Source organism: Giraffa tippelskirchi, chromosome 2, assembly GCF_054371585.1.
Source record: "Giraffa tippelskirchi isolate mGirTip1 chromosome 2, T2T-mGirTip1v1.2.pri, whole genome shotgun sequence".
Lineage (NCBI taxonomy): Eukaryota > Metazoa > Chordata > Mammalia > Artiodactyla > Giraffidae > Giraffa > Giraffa tippelskirchi.
In genome coordinates this window covers 34,442,934-34,462,172 of record NC_137276.1, presented here as the reverse complement: position 1 = coordinate 34,462,172, position 19,239 = coordinate 34,442,934, and the positions used below count along the sequence as shown (strand labels likewise).

The 19,239-nt window shown below is 43.6% G+C and overlaps 1 protein-coding gene across 4 annotated transcripts in view; it reads left to right on the top strand.

The window, feature by feature from the left end:
* Window positions 1-19,239, top strand: part of PLCE1 (phospholipase C epsilon 1) — a 359,604-nt gene that overhangs the window by 261,134 nt on the left and 79,231 nt on the right. For all 4 annotated transcript variants that reach the window (XM_081553509.1, XM_081553501.1, XM_081553520.1 and 1 more), the window contains 3 exons: window positions 609-754; window positions 7,135-7,393; window positions 9,416-9,621. In XM_081553509.1, the coding sequence (XP_081409635.1) occupies window positions 609-754; window positions 7,135-7,393; window positions 9,416-9,621 (611 nt within the window). The remainder of the gene's footprint in view (window positions 1-608; window positions 755-7,134; window positions 7,394-9,415; window positions 9,622-19,239) is intronic.

The window sequence follows — 19,239 nt, the reverse complement described above, 5'->3', positions numbered from 1 at the left end:
TTAGGCCCTCTGTCCTTCAGTTTCCTCATCTATAAAAGGAGCATGATTATGGTTCCTGACTCTTAGGATTGTTGTAAGAGATACATGAGTTCACATATATGAAGTGCTTAGAACAGTAACATAAGTGCTATGTTGGTTCTATTATTTAGTCATTTGAGGAGCATAATAGATAATGCATTTGTGTAAGATAGTTCAAAAGTTTTTTGTGCTTTTTCATTTAATATTGTGCATTGTACTCTTTGACAAATGCACTTTTGCTCATGTGCTAAGTGCATTGATTGCATTTATTCTTACTCCAGCAGTCAAATACATTTAAATCATCATTACCTTCAGGCCTTGTTTTCCTATGGTCTCAAGGAATTTTATAGCTGAAAAGAGATTATATGAATTACCTTTCAGCCTCATTTTAAAGGTGAAGATTAACAGAGAGGTTGATCCCATTGCAAAGCAGTGATGGAGCTAGAGCTTCAATTCAGTCTCTTGGCAGGGTCCTTCATTTCCTAATACTAAACTGACTTAAAAACAACAACAACATTTTTCTCATGAGAAAGTATATGTCAAGCTTCCCTGGCCTGGTTTCAGTGGACGCCCCTCTCTGCATTCTACAGGTGAGCTCCTGGGTGACGTGGCTGATCCTTGCGGCGGGCTCCATGGAAGAGAAGCGGGAAGTGTTCTCATACTTGGTTCATGTGGCCAAATGCTGCTGGAACATGGGCAACTACAATGCCGTCATGGAGTTCTTGGCCGGCCTCAGGTATGGGCAATGGAATATGGTTATCTGCGGTTTCCTCTTAACAGCTGAATGGCACTGAATTAATTGTCCGGGTAACCATATTTACCCAAACTAGGCAATTGGTACTGATTATTTGGGGGAAATATATTACCCTCTGTTAGTGCCACAATTCCTGTTCCTCAGAGGTGCTGCAGAATTAAGCAGGCATGATCCTACTCTGCTGTATCTGCCCTGATCCCATGCTCTTGGGCAGGCTGAGTGTCTGATTGCTTAACTCTGTCATCACCAACACTGACCCCCTTTTCCCCTTCCTGCCCTGTGTGCCCCACTGTTACCTTTCTTTTCCCAGATCTACGTTACAAATTACCCAGCACTGTAACCTGCCAACCACTGACTGCCCTCACCAATAACAGTGGCTTACGTTGATAATAAGCACTGAATAATGTTAGCTGTCATTTTTATTGAACACTTACTACATGTTAAGCACTGGACTAAGCATGTGCCGTGCATTAAAACTTTCGATTGTCGGAACAATTTTTTGAGATAGATACTATTATTATTTCCATACCAGATGAAAGAAGAAATGGACTTTTCTTCTTCTATCTAACTAAGATAAGAAGAAATTAAGTCACTCACCCAAGGTCACCCGGTGTGACCAGGATGTGAATGCAGGCCACCTTGGTTTGAGAGCCTGTGCCCTTAATTTCTGTGATATCTTCCTCTTACACCTTCTCCATCAAGCTAATAATAAGATCAGCATTCTGTCATTAAAGCCTCCGGCTGTATTCCCTTTAAGCACCAGTTACCTTGCATAAAATAGCTGCTCCTACCTCTTGTGGGTGGCAGTGTGGTATGAGGAAGAAGAGGATAAATGATGGGATTAGAATAACAGGGAATCAAACCCTGGCTCCCCTGTGGAACAGCTGTGTGATCTAGTTACTTGACCTCATTGAGCTTCAGTTTCTTCATCTGCAAATGGGGGCAATAATTAAAAGCACCTATCCTTTTGCATAGGATTTAATGAGACAATGTAAAGTGTTGAGTATGTGTGTCTGGCATGTAGTAAGGCTCAAAAAGAGAACTCGTCGTTGCTGCTGTTGTTGTTGCCTAAGATTTGTCTTCCCAATGAAGATCTATAAATAGATCTTGCTTCATAACATTTCAAGGTTTTTCTTTGATTCTCCAGGCCCAACATAGGGGTTCAGGATTAGGGGTGGAGAGGAAAATTCTTAGTTGGAAATTTTTTCGTCCTTTTGAACTTTCTCAACTAAGAATAAACTCACATGATCATGTCATTGGCATTTAAAATGATCGTACAAATGCACTAAGCATGGCTCGAAAGAAGGGAAAATAGAAAAGTACTGGGTGAAGAAAAGGCTATATCCAGATGATTTGGTTCTCTTTGTGATAAATTTTCTACAAAGAATCTGTGCTACTTTTCTTTTTTAATATTTATTTATTTATTTGGCTGCACAAGATCTTAGTTGTAGCATGCAGGATCTTTCATTGTGTTGTGCTGGCTTCTCTAGTTGCAACATGCAGGCTTAGTTGCCCCACAGTATGTGGGGTCTTAGTTGCCCAAGCAGGGATGAAACCCACATCCCCTGCATTGGAAGGAAGATTCTTAACTGCTAGACCACCAGGGAAGTCCCTGCATTATTTTTCTTTAAAAAAATAGAGATCATATTATGATAAGATAGTCCTGTTTTAATGGTGCTTGGGCTTCCCCGGTGGCTCAGCAGTAAAGAATCCACCTGCAATGCAGGAGACGCAAGAGATAGCCGGGTGTGGAAGATCCCCTGGATGAGGAGATGACAACCCACTCCAGTTTTCTTGCTGGGAAAATCCCATGGATGGAAGAACCTGGTGGGCTGCAGATCCCCTGGTGGGCTAGGGTTGCAAAGAGTCGGACACGACTGAGCAACTAAGCACACACATACAATGGTGCTTATCCTTCCGTGTTTGACTGGCAAATTGGTGCTGACTGTTGTCTGGGGACCTCGCTTCCTCTCTTGTGGATGTCACCATCCTCACAGCATGGCAGCTGGCTCCCTCCAAAGTGAACAATCCAAAAGAACAAGGCAGGGACTTCCCTGGTGGTCCAGGGGTTAAGAACCTGCCTACCAAGGCAGGGGACATGGGTTTGATCCTTGGTCTGGGAACTAAGATCCTACATGCCAGCGGGCAACTGAGCCCGTGCACTGAAACCCATTGCCTAGAGCCTGTGCCTAGAGCCTGTGCTCTGCAACAAGACAAACCACTGCAATGAGAAGCCTGCACACCACAACTAGGGAGTAGCCCCCGCTCGCCACAACTAGAGAAAGCCTGCACACAGCAACAAAGGCCCAGTGCTGCCAAAAAGAAATAGATAGATAAATAAATAAACAAATACAGCAAGGCAGAAGCTACGGTGCTTTTTACATCCTGGCCTCAGGAGTCACACACTGTCCACTTCTGCCATATTGTACTGATCATATAGGACCAGCACTGGCTCACTGTGGGTGGGGACCACACCGCAGCAGGAAGTGTGGATCTTTGGAGGCCATCTTGGAGGCTGGCTGCCACATACCATGTATTAGAGAGTCTCTTGATGCAAAGAATAGCCTCATAATGCCCAGTGGAGGCCTTGGGGAAATGTGACTTTTAGACCCAACTTAGTTTGAATTCAAAATCCAAGAAGTCCATGTGAAAGTGAAACTTGCTCAGTCATGTCTGACTCTTTGCAACCCCATGGGCCGTAGTCCATGGAATTCTCCAGGCCAAAATACTGGAGTGGGTAGTCTTTCCCTTCTCCAGGAGATCTTCCCAATGCAGGGATCGAACCCAGGTCTCCTTTGCAGAGTTCCATTTCAGGCGGATTCTTTACCAGCTGAGTCACAAGGGAAGTCTATAGAGCCAGGTAATTCTTTCTTAGATGAGAAATAATGTCAAAGCAGCTAAACCTTACTACTGATTCCTGGCCACCCCAGACCCACTGCTACCTAGTTTCACACTCCTATATTTGGCTTAAGGCTGAATTAGTCCTTACAAATAGATGGGTAAAACTACCAGGTTTAATAGTTCGTTAGCCAGAACAGTAGATACAGGAGGTAAGTTGCTAGATGTCCTTATGATGGAATGATTGTGGAGGAAGAGCTCACATGTATACTTTCAAGTTGGAAAGTATTTAGATTACATGTAATTGAACTGCATCAAGATAACTGAATTTTTTTATTTTTAAAACAATTAGAGGGAAAGGGGGCACAACCTTATTGCTAAGTGACTGCTTTTCTGTCACCTTGGTACCTTTTGCTTTCTCAAACTAAATTCTCAGCTGTTTACAGGAAATGAATAGAAGTACAAAGATTTACATGCAGCAATATTTACTCAATTTTAATGTCAATACAAAATAACCCAAATGTCAATGACACCTCGGTTTTAAAATAGTAAAATAAAATAACCCAAATGAACAGTAATAGAAAAATGAAGGATAGAACATGATGCATCCACACACTAGAATATTATTTGATCATCAAAAACAATGTTTATAATGATTTTAATATCATAGGACATCAAGTAACATACAATATATAAAACTACCTGGGAACAAAGCTGTCCATACTTAATAACCTCAACAATATTTATACAACAAAATGTATAAAATATTTAGACCAGACAGACACAAATAGGATAAGTACTGGAAGGAAATATACCTAATGTTGTCTGTTGTTGGAAGAACTGTGAGTGGATTTTCTATATTTTTGGTATTTTTGAGATTGTCTACAATGGGCATACCTTTTAATCATGAAAAGAAATAAAGTTTCTTTTTTAAAAGTGTCAGTTCTCAGTCTAACAAAAAACCATTGCTCTTTGCTAAGGTTTGTCTCTTGCCCTACCCACATATCATGAGTGCTCTGTTACTCATGAAAAAAAGGATGATCAGATAATGAGAACCAAGTCTCATTCATGTGTTCACTTCATTTATTTAAACCTCCATTCCATGCCCCCAAATGGATTCTCACCACCTTATAAGGAACTGGTTGTAGGACAAGTTGAACCCAGTGGGGTGAAATCAGGAGACAGTTTTATTTTTCTGACCTCACTGTCTTTCAAACCTACCAATTGGCTCTTCTTCCCCTGAACTCTGGAATGTACCTTGGGCCCCCTGTGTCTGTCCCCGTCACTTGTGTGGTTAATAAGCTGTCTCCTTCACCTATGCCCTTGAGCACTAGTGAACCCCAGAATCGTATGGCAGTGCCAGAAAAGCAGGTTGCCTACAGCGTGACACTGTTTGTATAAAGTTTAAAAATGCACAAACAATTGTACAAACTGCTGAAAGTATGAGGAATGGTCAGGGAAGGAGCACAGTAAAGTTGCAGTCATGGTCCCCTGTGGTGAGGAAGGGAGGGGGGTGTGTGTTCACGGAGGAGTCCTCTGGGGCCTCAGCCATATTATGAATGCTTTATTTTTTTAAACTGAGAGGTTGATGCATGAGTGTTTGTCGTGTTGTACTTCTTGATGTCTTTTGGATGTCTTAGATATTACCTAACGATTTTTTAATCCAGTCTGATATAAATCAGAGCTTCAAGTTTTCATTTAAAACTTCAAAAAACAGGAGTAAAGGGACTTCCCTGATGGTCCAGTGGTTAACACTCCACACTTCCGCTGCATGGGACATGGGTTCAATCCCTAGTCAGGAAACTGAGATCCTGTATGCCACACTGCTGCTGCTGCTGCTAAGTCGCTTCAGTCGTATCTGACTCTTTGTGACCCCATGGACTCTATCCCGCCAGGCTTCTCTGTCCATGAGATTCTCCAGGCAAGAATACTAGAGTCATGCCCTCCTCCAGGGGATCTTCCCAACCCAGGGGTCAAACCTGTGTCTCTGATGATTCCTGCACTGGCAGGCAGGTTGGTTCTTTACCACTAGTGCCACCTGGGAAGAAAAAAAAAAAAGGAGGAAAAGCTTCACCCTTTCCCCAGTTTCACAGCCCTACCAGTCTCAGAAAGCTGCAGTAAAAAAGAAAAAAAAAAAGCTGCAATAGGGTGGGAAGATATAATTAATCTTTTCTCTCCCTCTGTCTCCAGCTCAGGGTTCCTGCAGAAAACATGGACAGGACAGGAAAAAAGAAGGGAGGAGGGGTAAAGGGAGCCAGTCTAACTTGACTGGGGCCGCTGTGATCCGGCATTGGTGACCCCACAGAAAGCCATGTGGGGTGTTTTCAAGGTCACTTCCTACTTACCTGCCCTAACTCCCCCCAGTTCCTGTCCGGAAACAACCCCCTGTACCATCACCTGGAGAGGGGTGGTACACCCCCAGCCTGGCCCACCACTCAGTCCTCCCCCACAGCATCTAGTTCTGGAAGTCCTACCCTTACAGACTCTTTCCACTAGGGCCCCCATATTTGGAGGGAAGCCTTTCAAGATAACTCAAGCCCCACTGCCTCTCAGGATCCATTCCAGACTCACAGAAAGCCCCAGCACTTTGCCCACCCAGGCTCTACAGATGCAAAGCATGCCCACCGGATCCTTCTCCCTCACATAGCCATCCCGCGGCCCCAGGCAGCCTCTCGTCCTTACACTTTTCCAGGAAGTCACACACCAGGCAGTCCACATGATCAATAAGCTGCCAGGACAAGGGCCAGCCTCTCCATGAAGTTCCCCGAAGCCCCTGAACTTGGGGAGATCTCCTCCTTCTCACTTACCATGTCCTGACAGCCCTCTGCAAAAAAGTCCCCACTTGGCTGCTCAGACCCAGCTCTCTGCTGATGGAGGGTGGGAGACCTCTGTAGGGAGAACACTTTGAGTCTCCTGGTGACAACACGCTGCCTCACTTTAGAAGGTGGGGTTCAATGTCAGGTGTTGTTCTTAGCAGCAATTTAAACATATGAAGACTCTCATTTAACATCCTGTTCTTCAAATAATACTTTAAGATAAGATCCCTCAAGACAGGCCAGTGACTTAATGTCAGTTGAAGCAGTTCAATGGAAGAGGCCAAAACAGTCTTTGTGGGCAACACTGCAGGACTGGCCTCATCCAGTTATGTTTAAAAGATCAAGAGGAGTGGATGGAACACATTTTCTGTGAGTGATCCTTCATGAATATTTGTAAAAACCATATTACCCATCAGGTTTCCCTTTTGGGAAATCAGAAAAACTCAAACTTCAGTTCAGTGCCCACCTTCCGAAATTAACTCCCCCTATGTGTGTTTTTGTATATATCTCTGTTTAATTTCATGTTTCAATTTATTAAAGTAATATTCACATCATTTGGGGAAGTAGGTGGCAGTGTGAATCCTAAATAAATATTAAAACAGAAAGAAAACATAAACAGAAATGAATTTCGTACGGAATTTAAGCTGTTTACTGTAAACGATATTATTTCCCCTTTGGTCTAAAAACAATGTCCCTCACTTGCCATAGGTCAAGAAAAGTTTTAAAAATGTGGCAGTTTATGGACCAGTCTGATCTGGAGACCATGAGGAGCCTGAAGGACGCCATGGCCCAGCACGAGTCTTCCTGCGAGTACAGGAAGGTGGTGACACGAGCGCTGCACATCCCCGGCTGCAAGGTGGTTCCCTTCTGCGGGGTGTTTCTGAAGGAGCTCTGTGAGGTGCTGGATGGAGCCTCTGGCCTCATGAAGCTTTGCTCGAGGTACAATTCACAGGAAGAAACTCTGGAGGTGAGCCCTTTCAAAACTCTCATGATCTGGACAGTCATTGTTGCCTCCTGGCTTGTCACTCACTGAAGCCAGAAGAGAGACATCTCTGAGCCCAGGGTTATCCGTTGTCACAGTTGTGTTGACTAACAGTTAGATCCTTGGGGGCTTCCCTGGTGGCTCAGACGGCATACAATCTGCCTGCAATGCAGGAGACCTGGGTTTGATTCCTAGATCGGGAAGATTCCCTAGAGAAGGGAATGGCAACCCACTCCAGTATTGTTGTCTGGAGAATTCCATGGACAGAGGAACCTGGAAGACTACAGCCCATGGGGTCACAAAGAGTCGGATATGACTAAGCAGCTGACAGTTTCACTTTCACTAGATCCTTGAACATTCCAAAGAAAAGAAGGCCAACTAGCACTGTTGGGGCTTTATATTGTTAGCTTTAATGGGGCAATGTACAAATGGTGTTGTTTTTATGGGTGTTTTTTTCTTAAGGTTGATGGGATATTCCTCTCTTGTTAGGTGCAAATGGGTGAAGGGGATATAAGAAGTCAGATGAGAGTAGTAACTTTTTGGGGTCAGTGGAAGAAAGACTGAGGGGAAGTCAGTGCTGCCTTCTTTTCCTGCACTCTGGGAATTTGGTGTGTCCTCTAAGGATGTGCTCTGGGCTCCTGATCACACTGTCCCCAGCTCATTGCTGCTCATTCCCAACCCCCAGAATGGGAAGGAGTGTTGGGCATGCAGAGAAGAGGCACTGAGAAACAGAATATATAGACACCTCTCTATATGGTGTTTAGAAATGAAAGAAGGGATTGAAAGGTGGGGGAATTTACAGAGAAATTTGAGAAGTCTCATGCCTGGAGGTCCCATACCTAAATCTAGGGTCATTCTCACCATGGTGCCAGCACACACTGTTGACCTTACACACACACACACTCACTCTCTCCCCATCTCTCCTTCTCTCTCTCTCTCTTTCTCACCCTCATTCACACCCCTTCTTGGTGACAGTGGAAGACTGTCCTAAAACTGTAGCCTCTTCCAGGTCCCCTGGGAGCAAAAGAGTTACGTGGTATCAGGGAGACTTAGAGCCCCTGACAGGTGCTGGCAGCATTACTGGCTTCTCTCTCCCTGGCTTGTGAAAGGGAGCATAAAGTGCAAGAAGAGACTTCCCCAGTGGTTCAGTGGTAAAGAATCTGCCTGCAGTGCAGGAGACCCAAGTTCAATCTCTGAGTCGGGAAGATCCCCTGGAGGAGGAAGTAGTTACCCACTCCAATGTTCTTGGAAAAAATCCCATGAAAAAAATCCCATGAACAGAGGGGCCTGGTGGGCCACAGCCCATGGGTCAAAAAGAGTCAGACACGACTTAGTGACTAAATAACAAAAAAAAGTGCAAGAAATTAAGGAGAAAGCTTAAAGCAAGCCCCCCAAGCTGTACCCGCACTAGCTCCCTCACGTCTCAGAAGTAGGGAACTCCATATCTCATGGCCTAGCCAACCCTCTGACCTCTGATGGGAGATACTTCCCTGATTACAAATACAGACAATAACAGCTTACAAAACCGCCAGGAAGCCTCTGTGTTACTGTTAAGATATACGGGAAATAAAGCAAAATGTCCCCCTTCCTTGATCATTTCTTTGGGCCCCAGTAATTTTATCTGGTTCCATAGAATAATAGATTTCTGTCATGGTTTTTCTCAATTCTCACTACAGGGATAAAATAACTCTGTCCTTCCTCTGTAAAGTGGCTAATCTTTTCCCTAGGGAACCTTGAAATAATATTGCTTTATGTGTTATAAACTCAAAGTGGAGTGTTGATTCCTAGGGGGACTGAAGTTGTCTTAGTGGAAACAAGAGTAAGTTTTGGTATTTCATGTGGTGAAAGGAAAAAATGTTTTTCCTGGAGGTTGGTTTTCCCCCCAATAAAATAGGCACAAAATGCCATTATTTATGACTGTTATGATTTTGTTTCTCTAGCCAAGTAGGTTATTTAGATGTAGTATGTCAAGCTGCGATAACAAATCCTCAATATGTTTCTCTGTAGTTTGTAGCTGATTATAGTGGACAAGATAATTTCTTACAACGAGTGGGACAGAATGGCTTAAAGAATTCAGAGAAGGAGTCCACTGTCAACAGCATCTTTCAGATCATCAGGAGCTGCAGTCGAAGTCTGGAGACAGAGGAGGAGGACAGCCCCAGTGAAGGGAGCAGCTCAAGGAAAAATTCCCTGAAGGATAAAGCCCGATGGCAGTAAGTTTTACGTGGGATGTTTTACATGGGATTTAAAAATTGAGATTCTCATTTCTTCTTTTTCCTACTCCAGTTTGGCTTCAGGTTGTAAATAGCATCCATTTATGTGTTAGTTGCTCAGTCGTGTCCAGCTCTTTGCAGCCCCATAGACTGTAGCCCAGCTTCCCTAGTGGCTCAGATGCTAAAGCATCTGCCTGCAATGCGGGAGACCCAGATTCGATCCCTGGGTCAGGAAGATCCCCTGGAGAAGAAAAAGGCAGCCCACTCCAATACTTTTGCCTGGAAAATGCCATGGATGAAGGAGCCTGGTAGGCTACAGTCCATGGAGTCACAGAGAGTCGGACACGACTGAGCGACTTCACTTTCACTTTCAGACTGTAGCCCACCAGGCTCCTCTGTCCATGGAATTTCCCAGGCAAGAATACTGGAGTGGGTTGCCATTCCCTTCTCCAATAGTATACAGAGTATACATTATAAATCAGCTATACTTTGATATGTTTGTGTATGTGTGTTAGTTGCTCACTTGTGTCTGACTCTTTACAACCCTGTAAACTGTAGCCCGCCAGGCTCCTCTGTCCATGAAATTTTCCAGGCAGGAATACTGGAGTGGGCTCCATTTCCTCCTGCAGGGGATCTTCCTGACCCAGGGATTGAACTGGCATCTCCTGCATTTCTTGCCCTGGCAGGCTAATTTTACCACTGTGTCACCTGGGAAGCCCCAATACTTCAATTAAAAAACTAATGTAAAAAAAAGGGTTTATTAGTTACTGGGTAAGGCATGGGGCAAATAATAACATTTTTAAATCAAATATACTGATTTAGTAGGATTGGAGTCAGTCATACCCAGAAATCAGCATTGTTGTGGCTCCCCCCAACTTCTGATGATTCTAAGGCAGCTCATCAGTGATTGACAAGTATCGCACTTTCAGGTGGCATCTGAAGCTTTGTGATTGCTTGTCTGTTTCAATTCTGTTTATTGACAAGCATTGCAGTCTACCCATGACATGGTTGCTTAACCCAAGACCAAATGAGAAGTTCAGAAATCAATGGTCTTAGGGTAGTCATTGCATCTCTTCAAGGCCATTTACTCATGGTCAAGCCCAACTCAAAGCAGAGTCTGGTCCACCTGGAAGAATCCTTGAGCATGACCCAAAAGCAGGGCATCTACTGGCTTTGACAACTTGGCTACAAAAGTTCTATTTGTGTGGCATACTCATGAGTCATACCTGGCAATTGTCTCCCAGTCCTTGTAAGACATCACTGTTTTGCAAAGCCTTTCCTGGATGACTGTGTGTATATGAGCCTACACTGGGAAGAGACAGTGTTTCTGGAAAATAATTCCTTCGGAACTGTTGTGCTAGATCCTCAGAATCAGTTGTGAACACAGAAATGAACACCTTGTGCCTGAATCCCAAGTATTGTTATTAAAGAGATGAACCTATATTCCAAGTTTTTCCAAAGTCTGTGAGCTTTTTCCCAAACCTCATCTCCTAGCTCATTCCCCCATAGGGGATCCAGGTGCTCAAAGATAAACCAATACTGCCCTTACCACAATGTCACATCCCTAAAGCTCAAATTTCACAAGTAGCTTCTACCGATTGTTCTTTTTAAGTTGGTCTCAAGTCAAAGATGTTTTGAAAGTTTCTCACTAATTTTTGCTGATGTTGGTGCCACCATATATAAATAGAGAGAGACCATCTACAAATAAGCACAAAGAGGCCTCTCATAGCCCTTAACTCCTTAATCTACATCTACCTCTATCTACCTGTCTCTATACATAGGTATCTCTGTATATATCTTCATCCTCCCACAAAAGACTTTGTAGATGCTTATAAGAATAAATGTAAATAATCGAAGATATGAAGGGAAAAGGAAAGTAGGATAGGAAAAAATAAAACATACAGAAATGTATACTATATAGTCTTTACAGTGACTAAATTTTGTTCTGAGATAGTGACCATAAAAAAGAGGGAATCAGGAGTCACAGTCTTTGCAAGAAAAATCAAACAGATGTTTGGGAGAAGCATACCTGTTCCTCATACTGAGATCTGGCTGAAATTCCTTCCTTAAATCCTCCAATAAAGGATACATCATCTCTGAATAGATAAAATTTCATGTGATTTTTTTTATAACAACCTTCACTTGGGGCTGTGTGTGTGTGTAGGTGTATATGTTACTTATAGGTGTTAGTCTTTCTAAAAATACTTTTAGGAACGGTTGTGATTCAGCTGGTAAAGAATCCGCCTGCAGTGCGGGAAACCTCGGTTCAATCCCTGGGTTGAGAAGATCCCCTGGAGAAGGGAAATCCTCCAGTATTCTGGCCTGGAGAATTCCATGGACTGTATAGTCCATGGGGTTGCAAAGAGTCGTGGACATAACTTAGCGACTTTCACTTTACTTCACTTCACTTTTGGTTGAGACTCAGAGACCAGGCCTCTGAGTTTTTCTTTACCATCTTTTTCCTTTTGATTGATTTTCCTTCAAGTAATAAATTTCATGCTTCATACCATCACCTCTTTTGAAATCATTATTTCCAATTCTCTGCTTGTTCCTTTGTCCCTTCCCTAATCGTTTTATCATCTACATTCTAAGATCACTGCTTTTCTACTTCCCATTTTCTAAGACTTCGCTTGTAAGCACACTTAGAAGGGGAAAAGAAGCACAAAATTGCAAATATTCCTTTTACAAAACCCGAGAAGTCGGGTTGAAATCCTCACGTTGAAATTTATGTACCTCAGTACCAGTAAATTTTCTTACCCCACATGATGGCTATTTTGAAAAGAACCACTGAACAAGCAAGATGAGGGTGGGGGTGTTTAATAGAATTCACTGAAACCAGATCAGCAAACACTGTTTCCAGGACCATCTGCCAGGACTTGGGAATCCATTTCTGATCCGGAGCCCTGCATTAAAATATCCAGTACAGGGCTGTGTGTGAAAAAGGGATTTCCAGATCTCAAAACCCATGGGAACTGTGCTTTGTTGTTGATTTGGCTGAAACAAAGACTCTGTAAACAGTAACCTCCAGCCCCTTTCCTATGGCAGCCACCAACCCTGTGAAAATTACATCAGAGAAAGAAAGGATGATATGGTCATTTGGTTCACCCAACCTGTAGGGTGCTCTAGTAATTCTTCTCAAACATCTCAGCTACTCCTGCCAGAAAACCCACTCAAAACATTAACAGAAACCCCAGAAAGATGGTCATAAGAAATTCAAGACTTCAGCAGGAAAGGAACAGGGTTGAAATAATCTCAAAATGTCAGTGAGATCTTAAGGGCATCAACTTACCATCTCCGTGTACAGTTGAGAAAGTGGTGCCTGGAGAGGTGAAGTCACTTCCCTAAGTGATGCCTAGCAGAGCTGGCTTGTGAGCCTGACCACGTGATCAACTGCAGGGCAGGATCTTTCCTCCTGCAGTGTTGAAGGCATTTCTTGTCATTGTGGAACCCTCGACTTCTTTTTATTTCTAATTCCTATAGATTAAGAACATCTAAATTCTAAAAGGAGTCCAGTTACATTTCATATGACCTATAAAGCTCATTAATAATGACTTTTCAAATTTACCAGTATGAAGAATAAATAAGTTTGGCTTGTGTAAGTCATGAAGGCATAAGAGTAGTGTATGGCACCATTGTAGGAAAATGGAAATGAAGAATCTTTAGGTGTATAGAGAAGAGTGTTGGGTGATATAGGAGCCACAAGTTCTTATTATCAGTGTTGTCCACCCTCTCTAAAATACTGCTTAAAAAGAATTATTCGATTTGGAGAAGTTGGATATAAGCACATAACAAGTTCAGACAGAACCTTAGAAGGGAGGCTGTTTGGGATGATTCGGAACTCAAAGCTTGCAGTCACATTGTCTGGGACTGACTGTTGCCCCCACCACTTACTATTTGTGTCACCTGGGTAGGTGACTTAATCTTGCTGTTGTGCTGTGCTTAGTTGCTCAGTCGTGTCTGATTATTTGCGACCTCGTGGACTGTAGCCCACCAGGGTCCTCTGTCCATGGGATTCTCCAGGCAAGAATACTGGAGAGGGTTGCCATGCCCTCCTCCAGGGGATCTTCCCAACCCAGGGATCAAACCCAGGACTTCTGCATTTCAGGCGGATTCTTTACCTTCTGAGCCACCAGGGAAGCCTACTAAGCATCAATTTTGTAATCTGTAAAATGGGAATGATTATAATGCTCTGTTTATAAGGTTGTTATAAGGATTATGTGAGAGGATACATGTAAAATAAGGAATTTTGCATTATAAAGGCATATCAGTTCAGTTCAGTCGCTCAGTCGCGTCCGACTCTTTGCGACCCCATGAATCACAGCATGCCAGGCCTCCCTGTACATCACCAACTCCCGGAGTCTACCCAAACCCATGTCCATCGAGTCGGTGATGCCATCCAGCCATCTCATCCTCTGTCATCCCCTTCTCCTCCTGCTCCCAATCCTTTCCAATATTAGGGTCTTTTCCAATGAGTCAACTCATCGCATGAGGTGGCCAAAGTATTGGAGTTCCAGCTTCAACATCAGTCCTTTCAATGAACACCCAGGACTGATCTCCTTTAGGATGGACTGGTTGGATCTTCTTGCAGTCCAAGGGACTCTCAAGAGTCTTCTCCAACACCACAGTTAAAAAGCATCAATTCTTCGGAGCTCAGCTTTCTTCACCGTCCAACTCTCACATCCATACATGACTACAGGAAAAACCATAGCCTTGACTAGATGACCTTTGTTGGTAAAGTAATGTCTCTGCTTTTAAATATGCTATCTAGGTTGGTCATAACTTTCCTTCCAAGGAGTAAGCGTCTTTTAATTTCATGGCTGCAATCACCATCTGCAGTGATTTTGGAGCCCCCCAAAATAAAAGTCTGACACTGTTTCCACTGTTTCCCCATCTATATCCCATGAAGTGATGGGACCAGATGCCATGATCTTAGTTTTCTGAATGTTGAGCTTTAAGCCAACTTTTTCACTCTCCTCTTTCACTTTCAACAAGAGGCTCTTTAGTTCTTCTTCACTTTCTGCTATGAGGGTGGTGTCGTCTGCATATCTGAGGTTATTGATATTTCTCCCGGCAGTCTTGATTCCAGCTTGTGTTTCTTCCAGCCCAGCGTTTCTCATGATGTACTCTACATATAAGTTAAATAAGCAGGGTGACAATATACAGCCTTTATGTACTCCTTTTCCTATTTGGAACCAGTCTGTTGTTCCATGTCCAGTTCTAACTGTTGCTTCCTGACCTGCATACAGGTTTCTCAAGAGGTGGGTCAGGTGGTCTGGTATGCCCATCTCTTTCAGGATTTTCCACAGTTTATTGTGATCCACACAGTCAAAGGCTTTGGCATAGTCAATAAAGCAGAAATAGATGTTTTTCTGGAACTCTCTTGCTTTTTCGATGATCCAGCGGATGTTAGCAATTTGTTCTCTGGTTCCTCTGCCTTTTCTAAAACCAGCTTGAACATCTGGAAGTTCACGGTTCACGTATTGCTGAAGCCTGGCTTGGAGAATTTTGAGCATTACTTTACTAGTGTGTGAGAAGAGTGCACTTGTGTGGTAGTTTGAGCATTCTTTGGCATCGCCTTTCTTTGGGATTGGAATGAAAACTGACCTTTTCCAGTCCTGTGGCCACTGCTGAGTTTTCCAAATTTGCTGGCATGTTGAGTGCAGCACTTTCACAGTATCATCTTTGAGGATTTGAAATAGCTCAACTGGAATTCCATCACCTCTACTAGCTTTGTTCGTAGTGATGCTTTCCAAGGCCCACTTGACTTCACATTCCAGGATGTCTGGCTGTAGGTTAGTGATCACACCATCGTGATTATCTGGGTCGTGAAGATCTTTTTTTGTACAGTTCTTCTGTGTATTCTTGCCACCTCTTCTTAATATGTTCTGCTGTTGCTACTGCTGCTGCTGCTAAGTCGCTTCAGTCATGTCCGACTCTGTGCGACCCCATAGACAGCAGCCCACCAGGCTCTCCCGTCCATGAGATTCTCCAGGCAAGAACACTGGAGTGGGTTGCCATTTCCTTCTCCAATGCATGAAAGTGAAAAGTGAAAGTGAAGTCGCTCAGTCGTGTCCGACTCTTCGCGACCCCATGGACTGCAGCCCACCAGGCTCCTCTGTCCATGGGATTTTCCAGGCAAGAGTACTGGTGTGGGGTGCCATTGCCTTCTCCTTCGGTCCATACCATTTCTGTCCTTTATCGAGCCCATCTTTGCATGAAATGTTCCCTTGGTATCTCTAATTTTCTTGAAGAGATCTCTAGTCTTTCCCATTCTGTTGTTTTCCTCTATTTCTTTGCATTGATCGCTGAGGAAGGCTTTCTTATCTCTTCTTGCTATTCTTTGGAATTCTGCATTCAGACGGGAATATCTTTCCTTTTCTCCTTTGTTTTTCACTTCTCTTCTTTTCCCAGCTATTTGTAAGGCCTCCTCAGACAGCCATTTTTCTTTTTTGCATTTCTTTTCCATGAGGATTGTCTTGATCCCTGTCTCTTGTACAATGTCATGAACCTCTGTCCATAGTTCATCAGGCACTCTCTCTATCAAATCTAGTCCCTTAAATCTATTTCTCACTTCCACTGTATAATCATAAGGAATTTGATTTAGGTCATACCTGAATGGTCTAGTGGTTTTCCCTACTTTCTTCAATTTAAGTCTGAATTTGGCAATAAGGAGTTCATGATCTGAACCACAGTCCGCTCCTGGTCTTGTTTTTGCTGACTGTATAGAGCTTCTCCATCTTTGGCTGCAAAGAATATAATCATTCTGATTTCAGTGTTGGCCATCTGGTGATATCCATATGTGGAGTCTTCTCTTGTGTTGTTGGAAGAGGGTGTTTGCTATGACCAGTGCATTCTCTTGGCAGAACTCTATTAGCCTTTACCCTGCTTCATTCTGTACTCCAAGGCCAAATTTGCCTGTTATGCCAGGTGTTTCCTGACTTCCTACTTTTGTATTCCAGTCCCCTATAACGAAAAGAACATCTTTTTTGGGTGTTAGTTCTAAAAGGTCTTGTAGGTCTTCATAGAACCATTCAACTTCAGCTTCTTCAGCATTACTGGTCGGGGCATAGACTTGGATTACCGTGATATTGAATGGGTTGCCTTGGAAACGAACAGAGATCATTCTGTCGTTTTTGAGATTGCATCCAAGTACTGCATTTCGGACTCTTCTGTTGACCATGACGGCTGCTCCATTTCTTCTAAGGGATTCCTGCCCACAGTAGTAGATATAATGGTCATCTGAGTTAAATTCACCCATTCCAGTCCATCTTAGTTCACCGATTCCCAGAATGTCGACGTTCACTCTTGCCATCTCCTGTTTGACCACTTCCAATTTGCCTTGATTCATGACCTAACATTCCAGGTTCCTATGCAGTATTGCTCTTTACCGCATCGGACTTTGCTTCTATCACCAGTCACATCCACAGCTGGGTATTGTTTTTGCTTTGGCTCCATCCCATCATTCTTTCTGGAGTATTTCCCCACTGATCTCCAGTAGCATAATGGGCACCTACCAACCTGGGGAGTTCCTATTTCAGTGTCCTATCTTTTTGCCTCTTCATCCCGCTCATGGGGTTCTCAAGGGAAGAATACTGAAGTGGTTTGCCATGCCCTTCTCCAGTGGACTACATTCTGTCAGACCTCTCCACCATGACCCATCTGTCTTGGGTGGCCCCACACGGCATGGCTTAGTTTCATTGTGTTAGACAAGGCTGTGGTCCGTGTGATCAGATTGGCTAGTTTTCTGTGATTATGGTTTCAGTGTGTCTACCCTCTGATGCCCTCTTGCAACACCTACCGTCTTACTTGGGTTTCTCTTACTTTGGACGTGGGGTATCTCTTCACGGCTGCTCCAGCAAAGCGCAGCCGCTGCTCCTTACCTTGGACAAGGGGTGTCTCCTCACGGCCACCACCCCTGACCTTGAATGTGGAGTAACTCCTCTCGGCCCTCCTGTGGCCACTCAGCCGCCGCTCCTTGGACATGGGGTAAATGGCATATAGATGGTGGCTATTGTTATTAATGCCTACCATCAAAAATAGCGGAGACCTTAAGGTATGGGCACCTGTGGCAACAGTCACCATTTGAGAAGCAGCCCTCAGTCACCCTGCCCTTCTTTATGGGAGAATACAGAGTATTCGCTGCTCTCCCGTCCCAACAACCTCAGACACTTCCCTGAAAGATGATCCCACAAGGATATAAATAAGAAAGCTAAGCGTGAGTTCCTTTGCTGTTCACCTGAAACTGTCACAACATTGTTAATCAGCTATACTCCAATACAAAATAAAAAGTTTTTAAAAAGCTAAGCATAAGGAAGTAGAGTATCTGAGAAAAGATCATAGATACCAGGACTTGCCACACATACACATGCACACTTATGTGCACACGTGAAATATAAAATGATAGGAAACCAGTCACTTATTCTCCATGAAGGATGGTACAGCGTTATAAACACCAACCTCACAACATCCTTTAGGGACAGCTGACTGCCTCCGCCCAGCCAAGACCTTAACACGATCTCCTCCCACCCCATGGCTGGCTCTGTTAGGGGTTTCTGGGACTGGGGATACCCAGGACCCCTTCTCTTTCTCTCTTTTCCTGTCTGCTTGGCCAGTACACAAGACCCAGTCCTGCTTCTATTACCGTAACAAAGAAAGCCATTTTCTCACTATCTGCACAACATTCAAGGGCTTCCAGGTGGCTCAGTGGTAAAGAATCTGCCTGCCAATACAGGAGACTGGGGTTTGATCCCTAGGTTGGGACATTCCCCTGGAGGAAGAAATGGCAACTCACTCTAGTATTGTTGCCAGATTAATTCCATAGACAGAGGAGCCTGGTGGGCTATAGTCCATGGGTTCAGAAAGAGACAGAATGGAGCAAGTGAGCATGCATGCACAACATTCAGTTTAAGCTTGTTTATCACTTGAATCCCAGCATGAAACTTGGACATCATTTTTACAAAGAAGCAGTGTTTGTTTGGGTGGCTGTGTTTTAGAATATTGACTTTGCACACACAAACGGGGCCATGATAATATTACTAATATTTGACATGCTATTATTTATCAAGAGCCTACTTTTAAACAAACACTGTTTTAAATACTTTACATTTAAATTAGTTAATCCTCACAGCAATTCCATTTCGCTCAAGATCTCACATTTAGCAGGGCCAGAATTTAACCTCAGGGAGGCTGGCTTTAAAGTCCTTGCATTATGCAGCTATAATTTAGAAGCTGCCTATGGCTGAGGAAAGTGCTAAGTTAATTAAAAGCAAGAATTTGCCAGAAGCAAAGTTAAAACTCTCAGTTTTATTACAGAGTACAGCTATAGCAAGTCCTTTGGAAAAGGTGCACCTTTTCATGTCTTACAAAATTAAATTTAGGCTTATCACTTAATGAATCATGTTTATGTAATCCTTTTAACTCTGCAGGAGTAACAAAATGTTATGAAGAAAATTAGTGCCAAGTTGCTTCAGTCATGTCGGACTCTTTGCAACCCTGTGGACTATAGTCCACCAGATTCCTCTGTCCATGGGATTCCCCAGACAAGAATACTGGAGTGGGTTGCTGTGCCCTCCTCCAAGGGATCTTCCTGAGTCTCTTGTGTCTCCTGCATTGGCGGAT